The 16,487-nt window shown below is 38.1% G+C and overlaps 1 protein-coding gene across 5 annotated transcripts in view; it reads right to left on the bottom strand.

Annotated features, from left to right (window-relative positions):
• The window catches only part of POLR1D (RNA polymerase I and III subunit D), a 68,471-nt gene that overhangs the window by 13,429 nt on the left and 38,555 nt on the right, over positions 1-16,487 (bottom strand). For 4 of the 5 annotated variants that reach the window (XM_072611800.1, XM_072611803.1, XM_072611801.1 and 1 more), the window contains one exon: positions 7,413-7,487. In XM_072611800.1, coding sequence (XP_072467901.1) covers positions 7,413-7,487 — 75 coding nt within the window. Of the gene's footprint in view, positions 1-4,744; positions 4,857-7,412; positions 7,488-16,487 lie in introns of those variants that run through there. The other variant, XM_072611802.1, reaches the window with a different exon arrangement.

The raw sequence follows: 16,487 nt of genomic DNA, 5'->3' as shown, positions 1-16,487 counted from the left end.
AAAGGTCAGTGAGAGGGTCTTTTTGGCTGGCTGAGAAAGGAGCAGGATGTCTCCATAACTCAGGCCTCCTCAGGTGGCAGCAGTGGAGACAGCAGAGGACAGGGGCTCCCAAAGCAGGCAGTAGCCCATTGTTGAAAGTGTCATAGTAAAAACCCCCTGAGGGAACTGAGCCCTGTGTGGATGCCCTGCCTCCACCTGAACAGCTGATCTTAATCTCATCACACTGAATAGCAGCCCTGCCCCTGCCAAAAGCCCCTGAGGGACTGGAGCAGCTCATCTGAATCTCAGCCCCCAGTGCTGTCTTGGTGGAAGTGGAGGCAAGGTGGTTGTGGAGAGAAACTCAGAAGTCAAGTAACTGGCTGGGAAAATGCCCAAAAAAGGGAAAAAAATAAGATCACAGAAGGTTACTTTCTTGGGGAACAGGTGTCTCCTCCCATCCTTTCAGATGAGGAAGAACAAGGCATACTGTCAGAGCAAGTCAAGGCCTCTGCCTCCAAAGGGACCTTAAACTGAGCTCAGGCAATAGAAGACCTTAAAAAACAGGTTAGCAGCTTAATAAAGGAGAACCAAAAAAAAATGCTGAGGAAAATAACAGAGGTCAAAGGAACTGGGACTGAAACCAAGAATCAGTTACTCAGCAAATCTTAGTATAATACTTCAAGGGAATAAATGGTCATTCAATGATATAGAGGACTTTCAATCATTCATATTGAGGAAAAGACCAGATCTGTATAGAAAATTTGACTTCCCAAGACAACAATCAAGAGAAGCATGAAAAGGTAAACAGGAAACAAAAATCATAAAAGACTCTCTAAAGCTGAACTGTTTACATTACTACATGGAAAGAAAATATTTATAACTCTTGAATTTTTTCTCGGTATTTGGGTAGATGGAGAAATTGTACATACACACACACACAAACATACACACGTACATATATATAGATAGAGAGTACAGGGTGTATTGAATCAGAAGAGATGATATCCACATGAAAAAATAAAATAAAATAAAAATTAAGGAGTGAAGAAGGAAAATTCCGGGAAGAGAAAGGGAGAAATGGAACAGGGCAGGTTATAACTCATAAAAAAGATAAGAAAAATCTTGTTCAATGGAGGAGAAAAGGGAGAAGGGGAGAGGGGGGAAAAATGAAGCTACTCTCTCCACATGTGGCTGAAGGAGGGAATAACATGCTCACTAAATTTGATATGAAAATTTATATCACACCACAGGAAAGTAGGAGAGGAAGCAACAAGTGGGGTTAGAAGGGAGGGCAAATGGGAGAAGGGAGGCACTAGAAATAAACACTTTCGAGAAGGGACAAGGTCAATTGTGGGGGAAAAAATAAGGGGGGGGGATAGAGTAGGACAGAGGGCAATATAATTAGTATTACACAACATGATTATTATGGAAGTCTTTTGCAAAACAACACATATTTAGTTTGTATTGAATTGCTTGCCTTCTCAGTGGGGATGGGGAGGGAGAGAAGTTGGAATTCAAAGTATTAGCAACGAATGTTGAGTATTTTTATTGCATATAATCGGGAAATAAGAAATACAGGGAATGGGGTATAGAAATTTATCTTGCCCTACAAGAAAAGAGAGAAGACGGGGATAAGGGAAGGATGGGGTGTGATAAAAGGGAGGGAACATTAAGGGAAGGAGTAATCAAAATGCAAGGTAATAGGAAGCGGGGGGAGGGAAGTGATGGGGAGAAAAATTGGACATGTTACAAAGTGAAGTAAAAGCAATTAGTATTAAAACAATTGACTGAATTAATTACTGAGAATAAATCAATGACATCTTTAGTTTGGGGAAAAGAATTTTAGTCTAAATTTCCTAGAGGAAGGTAACCTCGGGTAAAATTTGGCATTGATGGAAAATTTAAGGTTTTTAAATTTTAAGGTTTAAATTTGATTTTATAATTGCTATTTAATCAGGAACTAGAACATGTATAGAAAGGCATGTAAGCCACTTAAGACCTGCCTCAAAAGATGTTCCTTAGCCAAAGTGAAATTATAATCATATTTGAAACCTGGTTATTGGAACTTGCCATTTTTAGAAGCTACGGGACTATGAAGTCACTGTTCTTCTGAGTCTAACTCCAGGTATGGATAACAAGAAAGGTGATCTGAGCCTCCAGTCCATGATGCCAGTAAGCCTGTGAGATGCTGGTATGAATTGCAAAAGGTGATCTCATGGGAAGGAGGGGGAGAACGGCTGTTCAGCCTGGGCTGAGGTAGGATTCTCCTGACTCAATTTCCTCACTGACACCTGGCAGACTTTAAGCCTGACTGAATGCAAGTGGACAGTCTAATTCTGCCTGGAACTGATATGAAGTTGGGGAGATATTGTATCCCTGCAATGTCCCTACTCTTGGTGGCAATTTCCTATAGTCAAAAGGTTTGTAAGCTTAATAACAGATCTATTAAATTATAGATCATTGGTAGGGGAACATCCGAGGTTAAGTCTAAAATTAAGCTATTAGGCATAGGACTTTAGACCAACAACAATAAGTTAGGGTCCTTTAATTCTTAGTAATACTGTGGAGACAATTAGGTCAAGAGCTTGTGAAGTTAGCAACATAAATATTATTTGTGTTTCAGTTGGTTAATGTTTAAAAAAAAATTCTTTTGTGGTCCATACTGTAAATGCTTTAAAAAGAACTATCACCTGACCAAAAGGTTGAATTGTTTTATCTGTTACAAACTGTGTTAAAAATGAAAAATAAAATCAAAAGAAAAAAAGAAAAGAATGGCACCTTACTTTAATTTTCTTTAGTTCAGCAATTTCTTTCTGTAATGAACTCAACCCACCTCCTCTAGATCTTTTTTTATTGATCATCTAAAGGGAAGAAACAGTGCCTTTTACTTTAAAAAAGGCAACTATAAAGGACCTCAAAATGCTTAAAGAATAAAAACCACGTTCTACTGTCATACCTTTGAGAACAAGGTAATATGAATTCAATTATGAGTAAGGCAAAGTAAAGTAATTACTATTGCTCAGGTACAAAAGAATAAGGTTTTCCCTTCCTCCCCTGGAAGATGCTAATTTTTAAGATTGCAAAGGATGAACCTTTGCAGAGGGGAAATGACCTGTAGCCAAGCATCAACACCACACTCCCCCTTCTTTCCCCGCCCCTCCCCAAGCAGTAACAATCCCAACTCTCAATGAATGAGTTACATTCTAACGAAGGAGACAAGTACATAAAAAATATACACAGTATGAAGATGTATGCATGTATATGTGTATGTGTGCATGCTTGCATGGATACAAAATAGTTAAACAGTTTGGGAAGAAGAACACAGTTGGGTGGATCAGGAAAGGTTTCATGTGGAAGATGGTAGCAGATTTATTTTATTTGTTTATTTATTTTTTGATAGATCATTTTAAAGGAAGAGAGAAAGACTTTATGGAGAGAAGGGGAGGAAGGAAAGAATGTATTCCAGGGATGAGAGACAGTTAGTATGAAGACAAAGGGAGTATTAAGGAGTGTTGAAAGTGAGAAAAGGCCAGTTTGGCTGGATTGCAGAGGGGAAGAGGAGGAGTTAAGTTCAAAGAGGCTGGAATAGTAGGTTGGTGCCAGGTTGTATAGGGCTTTAAAAGTCAACTAGAGGCATTTATATTTTATTCTGGAGGCAATCAGAAGCCACTAGAGTTGATTAAGGGAGTCACATGGTCAGATCTGTGTTTAAGGAAAATTACTTTGGCAATAGTGTAAGAGACCTGTGACAAAGAGATCAATTAGGTGTTTGTTGTAATAAATCTAGGTGAAAGGTGATGAGGGTCTGAACTATCAATCAGACAATCAATATTAATTAAGTACCTGCTATGTGCTAGTTGCTGAATCAATGGAGACAAGGGGTCAGATGGGAAAGATGTTACAAAGGTAGAAAAGGCAAGATATGGCAACTGACTGAATATGTAGGGTGAGGAATCCAGGACAATGAAAACAATGTGAACTTAATACTCTGAAAAGATGATGGCGCCTGACAAAAATGGGTGGTATGGTAGAGGGGAAGGTAAAAGAGGGGAAGGGAAAAAGGGAATTAATTTAGTTTTAAACATTTTGAGTTTAAGACATCTTTGGGACATCCAGACTGAAATATCCAATAGGCAACTGTGGAGAGACTAGAGCTGGATGTGAAGATCTGGGAATCACCCACATAGACAGTTAAGCTTGTGAGAGCTGATGGAAATTTTAAATGTGAGGATTTCAAAAGCGTAAAGATCAGTGAGTGAAGGAGGCAAAGGGAGAGGGTGGAAGTGACAACAGAGAGAGGATTGTTTGGACTCCCTCCTGGGTCAGTGTAAGAGAAGGTACAGTCAGTGTAGGAGAGGAGAGCCAGGACACATTGCCATCACAAGGGATGCCAGATCTCCATGAAGAATAATAAACGAAGACTGAAGAAACACAGATCCAGGATGAAGGGGAGCTTGTTTATTATGGAAGAGAAATTCTGGAGGACACAGTAGAAGGTGTGGGCAGGGTTGGACTGGGACACAGGTTGGGTAGGGTGTATAGAAGTAGGAGAATATGAGAGGGAAGGGTCAGGGAACTGTTTTCTCCTAATTGTTGCTAAATAATTACTACAGGTCTAGGGAGTGAAACAGAAGTCACAGAGGTAACTGTTGGGTGGCTGATGGGGAGAGAAATTCAGTTTCCAAAAGATGATACAGAGAGATGTGAGCCTTTCTTTCACTTGGGAGGCTAATGCAGAGTGGTGAGTGTTGGGAAAGGATAGTACCTCAGGCTACACACAGAGGGTGCTGCTGGTCAGTGGTTGCTTCTGGCTCTGGTTCAGGCCAGGACCTTTCAGGAACAAGTGGCTGTGTTCTTCTTCTCCAAAAAAGCATGCCCTATTCATGGTACATGAGACAGGATTTATATTCACACTGGAAATTTGTCCAAAGCCCTAGTTGACACCTTTCCCTCCCTCCCTCTAACACTTCAGATATTTCCAGAAATCATGAAAATGGATGCCTATCATTATGGTCCTCAAGAAAATCATTCCCCTACCTTCCTCAGGTGAAGGGACCATGGTTCTATTGCTGAGGGGAAAAGGAAATAAATAACCAGACAATTTCTGTTTTACTCCCATGGTTTCATCCTAATTACTCTCCTTCCTTCCCCACCATTGTATGTATCTTGGTGTCTCACCATGCTAGCCCCCTCCAAAAAAAAAAAAAATCCACCTATACTTCTAAGTGTAAGTACAAGTCTAGAGCTTCCATATATCATGGGACCCTTTTGTTCTCAAAATCAGAATCCATAGGCATTAGAGAAGTGTTCTCTCTAGACAGAGTAAGTTAATATATTATTGGCTCTAACTTCCTGGGAGTAGTTTTCTGCTCCCAAGACCTTTCTACAGATATACTTATCCTCAAGCCCTTATTGGTATTTAGAAATGAACTATGCTTCCATGAGAATACACTTCTTTCATTCTGAGTTGTAAATTGGAATACATTTAAAAATAGAAACATTGTTATAAATGATGGTTAGGCCCAGATGAAATACTATTATTATATTTCAGGCACATCATGAACTAAACAGTCATTTGCGGCCTGGTCTAGAAATCTAAATCACCATTTGTAAACTACTTGTATGTGAAAGCTTAAACCAAGCAAATAATTTATAAGCAAACCTTCCTCCCCCACCCCAACAAAACAAGAACTCAACAGTGTCAGGATGACCTCCTTCCCTGAAGACGAGGACTTAGGAGAGAAGAATTAGTCTCACTGGATTTAGGACTTTTTACCTTAGCAGCTGATAGTTTCATGCCAGAACAATCTTAACTATGTCCTAAATTTGGCTAAATATGTGTTTCTCACAGGGAAGTTGTAACTTCTATAGTTAACTCTTTGAGATCAAAAGTTTCTTTCTCAGGAAAGAGCCAAATCAACAGCTCAGAGATGGTAAAAATAAGTGGCATCAGTTAGCTGGTCTCTATAAGCAGGCTTTCTTCCTATGCATCAGACTCCTTCAGAGATGATTTCCTGGCCAGCTTGTCAACTGACTGATCTCTGATCCCTGACCCAGTGCTACCCTAGTCTACTCCTATCAGATATGATGCCAGCTTACCCTGGGATAACCCTTGACCTTCTGACCAGAGATGGTCAAGCACTGACTACTAGAGAATAGAACAATCTCAGGTTAAGTCCCATTCTTTTCCTAGTGCTGCTTCGCCCAAATGACCTTATGATGCTATAATGATAACATATATCATTATCAAATGCTGATACACTGAGAGTTGCAAAAGGAAAAAGTATTATGTGAGGGTGAAGAAGTAAGGCTGTTACCAACTAAAACATGAAGGTTAATTAGGGAAAATTTCCTGGTGGAAATTTTGGTATTTGGAAACACTTGGAATACTCTTTAATTTTTAGTACTTTTTTCACTTATTCTTTAAAACCTGAGAATCAGTGACAAATTAACCAATTCTTCAACTAATTTATTATATGTGAAACACCTATCTAATTACGCATTTATGTATTATAAATTGATTAGATAAATTACCACAAGACTGATTGCGTGTTTATTTTTCCCATGAAGGAAAAACACTTGGTTAATCACTGTGTAAAACTCTTTCCCTTATATTACAATGTCTCAGGGACTGGAGGAACATTGGGTATAGAAAACATTTAAAAGACATTTAGGAGTAAAGAGGAGAAAACTGGGACAGCAGTCATATGAGGCAGAAGGGTCATCGGAATCTTTTTTGTAGGATTTGGGAGACTGTATCAAATAGGAAGGAGTCACTGGAAAGTGAGAAGTTGAAAATGCAAGTGAGGAAATAACTGTAAGACCTAGAGGTAGGAGAGCATGGAATTAAAAGTATCAGTGGAGGAATCAGTGTTAGTGAGGAGTAAGCATATCTTTCTATCATGGTCATGGAGGGAATGGATAATGTCAGAGAAGTTTTGAGAAGCGAAAGTACCTGTGGGGAATTTATACTGGATGGTCTTATTCTCAGTAAAGTAGAATGGTAAGCTATTATTAAATATGGGGAATAGTTTAAGAAGAGATCTGGAACAATCACTACAGGGAATGAGCTAAGGAGAGGAATAATTGTTGAATATAAGTTGAAGGTCTTCATTTCCTTTTTTCCTCATAGTACAAAAGTAAAGCTTAGTCTCTAGAACGTCTGGGTTATTCCAAATTCAGAATCAGTACTGCAAATTCAGAATCAGTGAAGTCAGAATTAATTACTATATTTAAAAGCAAAGACACTTTCATTTACTTAGGACTAGTATCAAAACAGAAACCTTGATTGTGAAATTTAATATACCACTCATGAAAGTACCTTTTAGTATCTTGCCTCTTGGAGATGCTTCACTAGAAAGAACTACTAAACTCTAAAATACTACATTCTCTCATACTGTTATAATACTAAGGATTATTATATGAGAACTTACCATCCCATAGGTCCCATTGTCTCTGCTCTGGTTTTCCCCCGCTTAGCTTCCTTGAGAAGTTCTTCTATCGCCTTCCTGCAGGGGAAAAATTAAGAAGTTTTGAAAAAACAAATAGATTAGCAACTATCATATAATCTTACATGAGAAATGCCATCTCTTTGCCAACGGTTTTTCACTTTGGGGGAGGACATGAACACCTCTGGCTCTCTGGTGATGGCTACAGACACTTACTCAGAAAAATGTTTATGAATAAATGTACAAAGCACGTAAGATAGCAAAGGAAACCAAAGATTAGCGGAAAGTGAAGATGTAATTTTTTCTTCCTGTGCCAGTTCACTGATCTCCTGAAATCTCTATGGGCTGATTCATTGAGGGTTTTCAACTTTGACCTTAGACACTTACTAGCAGGTCTGACCTTAGGCAAGTCATTTAACCCTGTTAGCCTCAGTTTTCTCATTAGTAAAATAGGCTGAAGAAGCAAACTACTCTAGTATCTTTGCTAGGAAAATCCCCAAATGAGGTTAGGAAGAGTCAGACATGACTAAACAACAAGATGTGCTTTCTGCATGCAGAACAAATTCTCAACTCATAAAAGGGGTGTATTCTAAAAGTTCATTTTAAAGGTGGCTGTTTAAAGCAAAAGTCTCCAAGCTTTTCTGATCATGTATCCCAAAAGCAGAAAAAGAAATGAATATGCACTATTATTTAATTTTAAAAGTATGAGCTAAATCTGAAAATAATTTGACCCTACAGTCAATAGGGAACCACTGGAATTTATTGAGAAGGGGAGTAACAAGGCTAGACTTATGCTCTGAGAAAATCACTTTGGCAGTGATATGGAGGGTGGATCAGAGGAGGAAGAGACTTGAGACTGAGAGACAAATTAGGAAGCTACGGCAATAGTCTGGGTAAAGGGTAATAAGGACCTTAAGTAGAATTGTGGCTATGAGAGCAAAGAGAACAGATAAAAGATATTGTAGAGGTAGAAATTACAAAATCTGGCACCTGACTGAATACGTGAATACGTGAGTTGAGGGGGAATGAGCTGAAAAAGGCTAATGATGTTGTGAAACTGGGTGACTGGGCCTTGGCCAGTAACAGGGAAGATGGGTAGGTTTGCAAGGGAAGTTTAACATAAACTATGGACACAGCTTACAAAGGAGCCATGACTGCTGATTCTGCCTGACCCACTCAAAAGACAGAAGGAGGAGGTAACACTTATGAACTGTCACTGCCTTGCAGCACCCTCCGAAATGTGCTGATGGAAGCCACATGGTAATCTGTGGCTATAGAGGAGATTTTTCTTAGCCTAATATTTAAAGAGATCTATGATCTGCCTCCAACTTGCCTTTCTTGTCTTACTTCACTTTTCTCCTCTGCACTATAATCTACATTTAAGCCAAAATTACTATTAGCTATTTTCTGATTCTTCCTACTATTATGTATTATTTGTGCAGGCTGTTTCAAAAATATAAAATGCACCATCTCAAAATCTCTTACTGATATACTTTTCTTAAAGCTTATGGGGAGGAATCTATGAATGGAGAAATAGAAGCAATACTGTTATGGGAGTATACCACAGACCTTATGGTAAAGAAGGAAAAAGATGAGAATTTTGGAAAAATTACACACCTGGCACAAAGGCACCCTAGAGACATCTGCTATTGCTCTTTCTTGATCAATCCAGAGAAGTTGAGAAATTCCTAACTTCTACCAATGATAATTACATTTTTCAAAAGAGGAAAGAAATGATGAGTACTGACAGAACTGATGCTTGGAATAGATGGATGGAGCACACTGTTCTGTTCCAAGCAGAATGATTTTTGGACTGGGAAAAACAGATTAGACAATTACCAGGAAGATGAAAGCTAAGTGAAGACATGCTAAGAAAATCCTTGCCTACCCTCATTAAGCTAAATCAGGCCTGCACAACCCACGGTCCAAGGGCTGTGGCCTGCAGACTGCTTGTAGCACATCAAAGGATTTCCTCCACGTACAAAGGATATTTTCCTCTATATTTTTCACTGACCGCTCAAAATTCTTTACTGGGCCACAGTTTCTGCAAACCTGAGCTAAATCATGAAGCTCAGATGAAATAAATATGACGGTATTGAAAGACCTGGGTAATGTGATTACTGAGCTAGCTAGTGGGTTTCTATAAAAGGTTATGAAGAGTTTTACTGAATTGGAAAAGGGCAAAGGTACCAATTTTCAAACAAAAGAAAAGAGCAAAGTCTGTAAGGGGACAAAACTGATTCTAATTCTTGGCAAAATTCTGGAATGCATTATTAAGGAGATTGTTTCGGAGTGAGAAGAAAACAAAATGGTTACAGGTATCAAAAGTCAGTAAGAAAGTACCAACTGGTGAGAACAGACCAACCTCATTTCCCTTAAAACAAAACTCAAAACAAAAAATATTTATTGAGGTCTTTTATCTTTATACAACACTCTCCCTGCTCTAGATCAAACCTTCCCTTTGTGACAAAGAAAAACAATTTTAAAATATCTGCTATAGTGACTATATCTGACCATGGTTACCATATTTTATCATATTATACAAATGCCTGCCTATTTGTCATGAGGGGAAAGGTACACTTTTCTTTCTGTTCTCCTGGACCTTTATTGGTTTTTCAGTTACTTAGAGTTCAACTTTCTTCTAATGACTTTTATATTTAGATTTCCTTAGTAAATGATTATTATTATTTTTATTTATGCTTTAGCTCTATACCAATTTATAAATCTTACCATATTTCTCTGAATTGCTAGTAATCATCATTTCTCTTTGCACCATGTCTTTTATGCCATAGTTTTGTCCAGTCATTCTCCAATCAATGAGTTCCCTCCTCCTGCTCCCCGCTCCCCAATCAACTCTTTGATAGCACAGAGAATGCTGTGAACATTTGAGTATATAGGGTCTTTTTTTTTCCTATTTCTGTTTTGACATTTTTGGGGGGTATATGCCCAGTAGTGGGATTGCTAGGTCAAAGTCACTTTTCTTGCATAATTCCAAACAAATATCTGGAATAATTCAAATCTTCACAAAGTACTTTAGTGCCTCTGTCTTCCTAGTTTCTTTTTCTTATTTTTAAGGTACTATCTCTAGAACATGGGGCATTATTTCTGTCATCCACTCAGAAATATCTTGTAGAATCTTTCAGTCTCTCTCTTCATCTCTATACCTATCTTTAGGGTACAATGCCAAAGAATTTATAAGTATACTAACAATATATGTATGTGGCACCTTCAAAATCATGTATGTTTGTATATGGTACCTTCAAAACCTATCAGCAGGTTGTAATACTCTGGAAGTATTTTCAAAATAAAGGGAATATAAATGAAAAACCAGAAGACCAGGCAGTAATCTCTAATGCAGCAACCGAGTCTCTCTGAGAGTCTGACCATTAATGAGCTCCTGGGACAATCAGCATAAAATTATGTTTCTACTTTTTATTATCACAAATTGTAAGACTTCAAATCTACTGAAAAGAAGCATGTCTCAAACAGGATTTTTTTTTATAATAACATGATTAATAAAGTAAAAACTGCAATCTACAGGAACATTAAAATAAATTAGGTAAAGTATTGCTAGTAGTAGGGAGGTGGCACCAGGGACAGAGCAGGGGCCTGGACTCAAGAAGACTCATCTTCCTGAGCTCAAATCTGGCCTCAGGAACTTAGTAGCTGTGTGACCCTGGACAAGTCACTTCACCCTTTTTGCCTCAGTTTCCTCATCTATAAAATGAGCTGGAGAACGAAATGGCAAACCACTCCAGTATCTTTGCCAAGAAAATCCCAAATGGGGTAAAGAAGAGTTGGACATAACTGAAAATGACTGAACAACAAGGAGCAGCAGACTACGTAAGAATTTAAATAAATACAGTACTCGGGCAGTTGGAGTAAAAATTTTATCTAAAATTTAGGATGAATTTACTAGCCCCTTCACATACATGAACATGTTTTTCTAATGAATTCAAAAAGTCTAAAACATCCAAATTGGTAATATTCTTAATAATAATGCTGTCACCTTACATTTATAAAGGGTTTTGTACTTTTCAGAGCTTCTGGATGTTCCATAATTGTTTGATCTTAAGAAAAATCTTGTGAGGTAGTCAAGTATCATAATCTCCATTTTAGAGATGAATAAACTAGATGTTCAAAGCAACTAAATAACTTCACCATGAACACAATATTAATAAGTAGATAGATAGGGACTGGATTTGTCATTTCATTAGTATAAGGAACTCTCAGAGGAGAGAATTCACTCTACCAATGCAGGTTGGCTCCTTCTCTAGCAAACTCAGACACTTACTAATTGTGTAACCCTGGGCAAATCATTTGACTTCTATTTGCCTCTCAGCTTCCTCATCTGTAAAATGGAGATAATAATAACATCTACCTCCCAGGGTTGTTGTGAGGATCAAATGAGATGACAATTGTAAAGTGCTTAGGACAATGCCTGGCATGTGGTTAGCACTATATTAATGTTAGCTATTACGGGGCAGGAGGGTGATTTCTTGGTGTAGGAAACTCCCAACAAGGGACTGACTTATACCAATGTAGATCAACAACTATTCTTGGGTATATGTGCTAGGGCCCCAATTCTAAAATCACATTTCTCCCTAGCCTCAAAACACTATCTCCGATAGCTTCTCCCCAACCCAAGGACACAGCCTGCCCCAGCAACAACTGTTATCTCCCTTCCTGATACAGCAGCCAACTGCACCTATAGAACCTGAACTGGCTGTGCACTGGGTCATAATGACATTTACTACTCACTGACCAATCATATGTATCCTAGACTTAGACATATGTATACTCCCTTATCTTCATCTTGTCTAACAATACATTGATGAGAGCAACCTGGTATTTCTGAGCCCTGACCATTGGTTGACTTAGTGACGTTTCAGGCCTACAACCACATCTCCAGGTAGCCCCACCCTTGGGCTATTTCCTGATGAATTCTGGGTAAAATACCTACCCAGAAGATACCAAAAGTGCATGTTCCTTTAAGAACTGACCACTCCTTAACCACTCTTTAATCCCACCCCAAAATACCTAGTTAGCATATTTGGCACATGTTTCACTATAGAATATACTATAGAAACTTCACCTGTACCCTCTAAGGTTGCAGGTTTCCTAAAAACTCTTGCCCCCTGAAAAGTGTAATAAATCTTTACCTTGACCTCAACAATGCTTGAGTCCCCAGAATTCCTTCCAGGCAGCCTGCCCCGGTACTCTGGTCTTTGTGGGGGTCTCACCACTACCCCCCTTCCAGCCCTCATAAAGCTATGGAGATAGGGTCTTAACAACATTATTGGTCTAAAGAGCAAAGCCCTCTAATAGTAGGATCATAGTATCACAGATTGAGTGCTGGAAGAGACCCTAGAGTTCATCTAGCCAACCTCCTTCATTTTAGAGATGAGGAAAATCAGGGGTCAGAGAGTCAAAGTTGCCTGTAAAGGTCACATTTTTGGCATGGCTTGGATTTGACTCCCAATGTAATGCTGTTTTCTACTTTGCTATTTTGGTGGCTCTGAATAATTCAATGAAAAGCTTTGAGTCTGTTTGACATTGAGAGCAGAGGGATAGGTGTTGGAATAGATCATACCATCAATTCCTAACATGAAGCTGGCTAGAGTGCTCAACTTAACGGGAGAAAAAAAATGCATTTTTTTCTTTTATAAATTGTTTCTTTTCAATTGAATCAGAAAAATGTTTTCCATATGAGGATAAAGTTAGAGAGCCAGGACATAAAGGGAGAGAAGGAAGCCAAAAGGAATTCTATAAAAAGGCTGTATAGTGTAAAACAACAATCCAAATAATATCGGGGGTGGGGAATAGCAACAAAAAAAAGATAATGCATGAATATATTCTAAGGAATTTAGCAACAGTGTCAAGGTGGGCAGGAAGGAAGGAAAGAGGATCACAGTCCTCTGGGCAATCTTAGAGATCAATGAACAAAGATGATGTTATCTGAGTGACCCAGGACTATGAGGCCTATGGAAGGAGTAAGATAGTCATGGTGAGAAAGAGAGATTAAAAACAAAGCTCACATTTGTGGCTGGAGTTGTGTAGTATGAAAGAGAGGATGGAAGAAGAGAGAAGAAGTGGTTGGACACAGAATAGAGCAGCTGTAAGACAGAGAGGAAACAAACTAATTAAAATAAGAGGTACACTTGTGGCTAGAGGTACTGAGCATTGTAAACTTTGTTAATTTTTTCATGGAAAGCTACAGATAATAAAAAAGAGTGTAGCAGACTGTGGTGTATCTGTAAAATGTATAAATATTGTGACATAACAACAGACATCAATGACGGTCCTAGAGCAGATGTTAAACTCAAGGAAATTGAAAAGTGCTTGCCAGCAGGATTAAAATGTTATCTTCTAGGGATAGCTGACATTTCAGATGAAACACCTCTGGATGGCTATTCTGACCTTCACCTTGCATGCTTGCTTCACTATTCTTGGTGGAGCTCCTAATGCTAAAAATCAGTGACAAACTACTTTATCTATACAACAGCATTTTCCAAATTCCTATCTTTTGGCTACTGGAGTAGCAATAATAATGCTAACTTCATGCTTTGATATTTATGATGAAATGTTTTCCTATAAAAGCATCCACTATAATTAATAGTCAAAATCTACATATAACTTCAGGTAACAGAGAGGCCACACATTATGAAATACCAGTGACTCATTTTTTAGTTACACAGAAGACTGAATGTGTTCAATAGTTTCTAAAACTAACAAGTCTCATGAAAAATACCTCAGAAATAATTAACCTGTGAAATAATTAACTCTAAATCAAAAGGAACATATGAAGTAGAAAATGTCTAGGAATGTTAGCAGGTATTTCTGTTGGTGTTATACTGGTCAATTAATAACATCTAATTTTAAAAAGATATGTACTCAATTGAAACACTAGTTAAAAAATAAATTCCAAGAGCAAACCCTTTAAATTATAACTGACAGGGCTCTTTTGGCTCAATAAATACAGTACTATCTCTTTAAGAATATAAATGCTTTGAAGAAGAAAAAACTAATGAAAGGAAAACTGCAAAAGAATAAAGGACTTAAAGTCCAGAAAGAGTGAATGGAAAGGAGCCAATAATAAAGAGTAAAGAAAAGCTAATATGGCAGCTGCTGTAAGTTAATGAGTAGGCCAAAAATATGGCAGAAGGTAAAAATGTAGAAGTACGTGATAGAACATAATGCTTACCAAATGCCTTCTAATTATGATAGAAAAAAAGTCAGAAGATACTGAGGGAAATTAAATATTAGTGTCTTTAAAAAATATTTATTATCTGTAGCTTTTCAAATTTGCAGTGGCTAGAAGAATTTGGTATACCATCCTTTGATAAGCATACAACATACCGGAAAACTACCTTCTCAAAAGCTTGATTTGTAAATCACTCTCTTAATCCTAAAGAGCTTTATTTCATACAAATGATCTGTGGTCCTCCAGAGATTGTCCTACACAATGCTTCGGAGTTCTTGGATCCTAGCCCTGAGGATGGCCTATTCAGCACAAAGTCTGGTCAGCCTACTGAAGCTATTTCCTTCAGTTATGTCAAGGCTGCAGTAATCTGTTGAAAAACAAGCTGTCCTCCCCTGGTAGATCTTAGCACCAGATCCAGAAGATGATTATAAATTAGACCCATGGTCACTGGCAGGGAAAAGGATAAAGGAAGAGAATGGAAAGCCCAAATATTTTTCCCAAATGTCTTATCAGTTTATGCTATTTAAAACTGTTTTAACATCAAAAGAGAACCTAGAAAGCTGCTAATTTAAGAAAATGGTATTCCTGTCACAGAATTAAGTAATGTCTTCTGGGGGGGGAGGGAGAGGTATAGCTCACAGATTTTTTGAACTAAAAGAAATCCACATTATCAACTAGTCCCAATTGCCTTATTGTTACAGGTGAGAAGCTGTCAATCATCTTCACAGTGGAACCAGAATTCAGGTTTCGGAGCCAATTTGTTTTTACAACTGGCTGCCTCCTTTTTCTATATTTACAACTGTGAAAAATTCAACAAAAGAGAGGTTGAAATGAAGAAGAGACACGCTGCATTCTACAGCAGACACCAAAGGTGTAATGATCACCACTGTCTGCTATATGATAGATGGGGTTAAGAGTGGACAAGGTCTCAGGAGACATAAGTGTGACATTTGTTGGGTGAATTTGTTGACTAGCAACTGCCAATAAACTAGCACAGGCCAGAGATAGATTTTATTGCAGTTTATTCACTTAAAGGGAAAGCAACACTGGTTAGTCATTTCTATTCCAAGGCAAGCCTCACAAAGAAATCCTGGCTTCTTGTATAGTATTCAGTTACATAAACAATTCAGACAATAGGTTCAACAGAATTTTTATGATAGCATAAGGAGAAGATAAAGACTGTCCTATTGGGAAAAATAGAAAGGTTAAAATCAGGGTTGTGGTTGACATCTCAAACTTGATTTCACCAACTGGCAGGGTACCTTGTGGTGTTCACTTCAAGCAAATGGAGGCAGGAAGTTCAAGATAGAGCCTGAACGACAGCTTTTCTCATTACACATGGAACCACTGGACTGGAACCTGGATATGGCTTTCAGAACTTTTTGCTTTCACATCTGTTCTGCACATTACCAGACCACCTGCTATTGTTACACCCTAATTTATAAGCCAATCTTTTCTTCTACAGTCTAAGAATCCTTTAACGTTCTTTCCTGAGTGTGACAATGGGTGGGAGACAGTTCTCCTAAAATAGCACAGTATCTTAAAAATTCTTATGTGGAGACTCAAATGAAGGTCATCTTATTAAAAATGGACACTTAAACACTAATTATCTCAAAATTAATATCTGAAAAGTGCTTAGAACAGTGCCTGGAACATAGTAGGCACTTAATTCATGTTGGTTCCCTTGCTTTTTTCCTCAATCTTTCCAAAGATATGAAGTTTCAAGTTCTTTCTCTGAAAAAAAAAAAAACCCTTCAATGTTTTGAAAATACTGGTAATGGTCTTCACGGGTTGGTATGATGAAAGAAATTAATCCCATCACAGCTAAACTTTTGCAGATGAAATTCTGTGAAGTT

Source organism: Notamacropus eugenii, chromosome 5 (assembly GCF_028372415.1).
Source record: "Notamacropus eugenii isolate mMacEug1 chromosome 5, mMacEug1.pri_v2, whole genome shotgun sequence".
Taxonomy (NCBI): domain Eukaryota; kingdom Metazoa; phylum Chordata; class Mammalia; order Diprotodontia; family Macropodidae; genus Notamacropus; species Notamacropus eugenii.
Note: the sequence above shows the minus strand (reverse complement) of the source record. Positions and strands in the feature narration are given on the sequence as shown.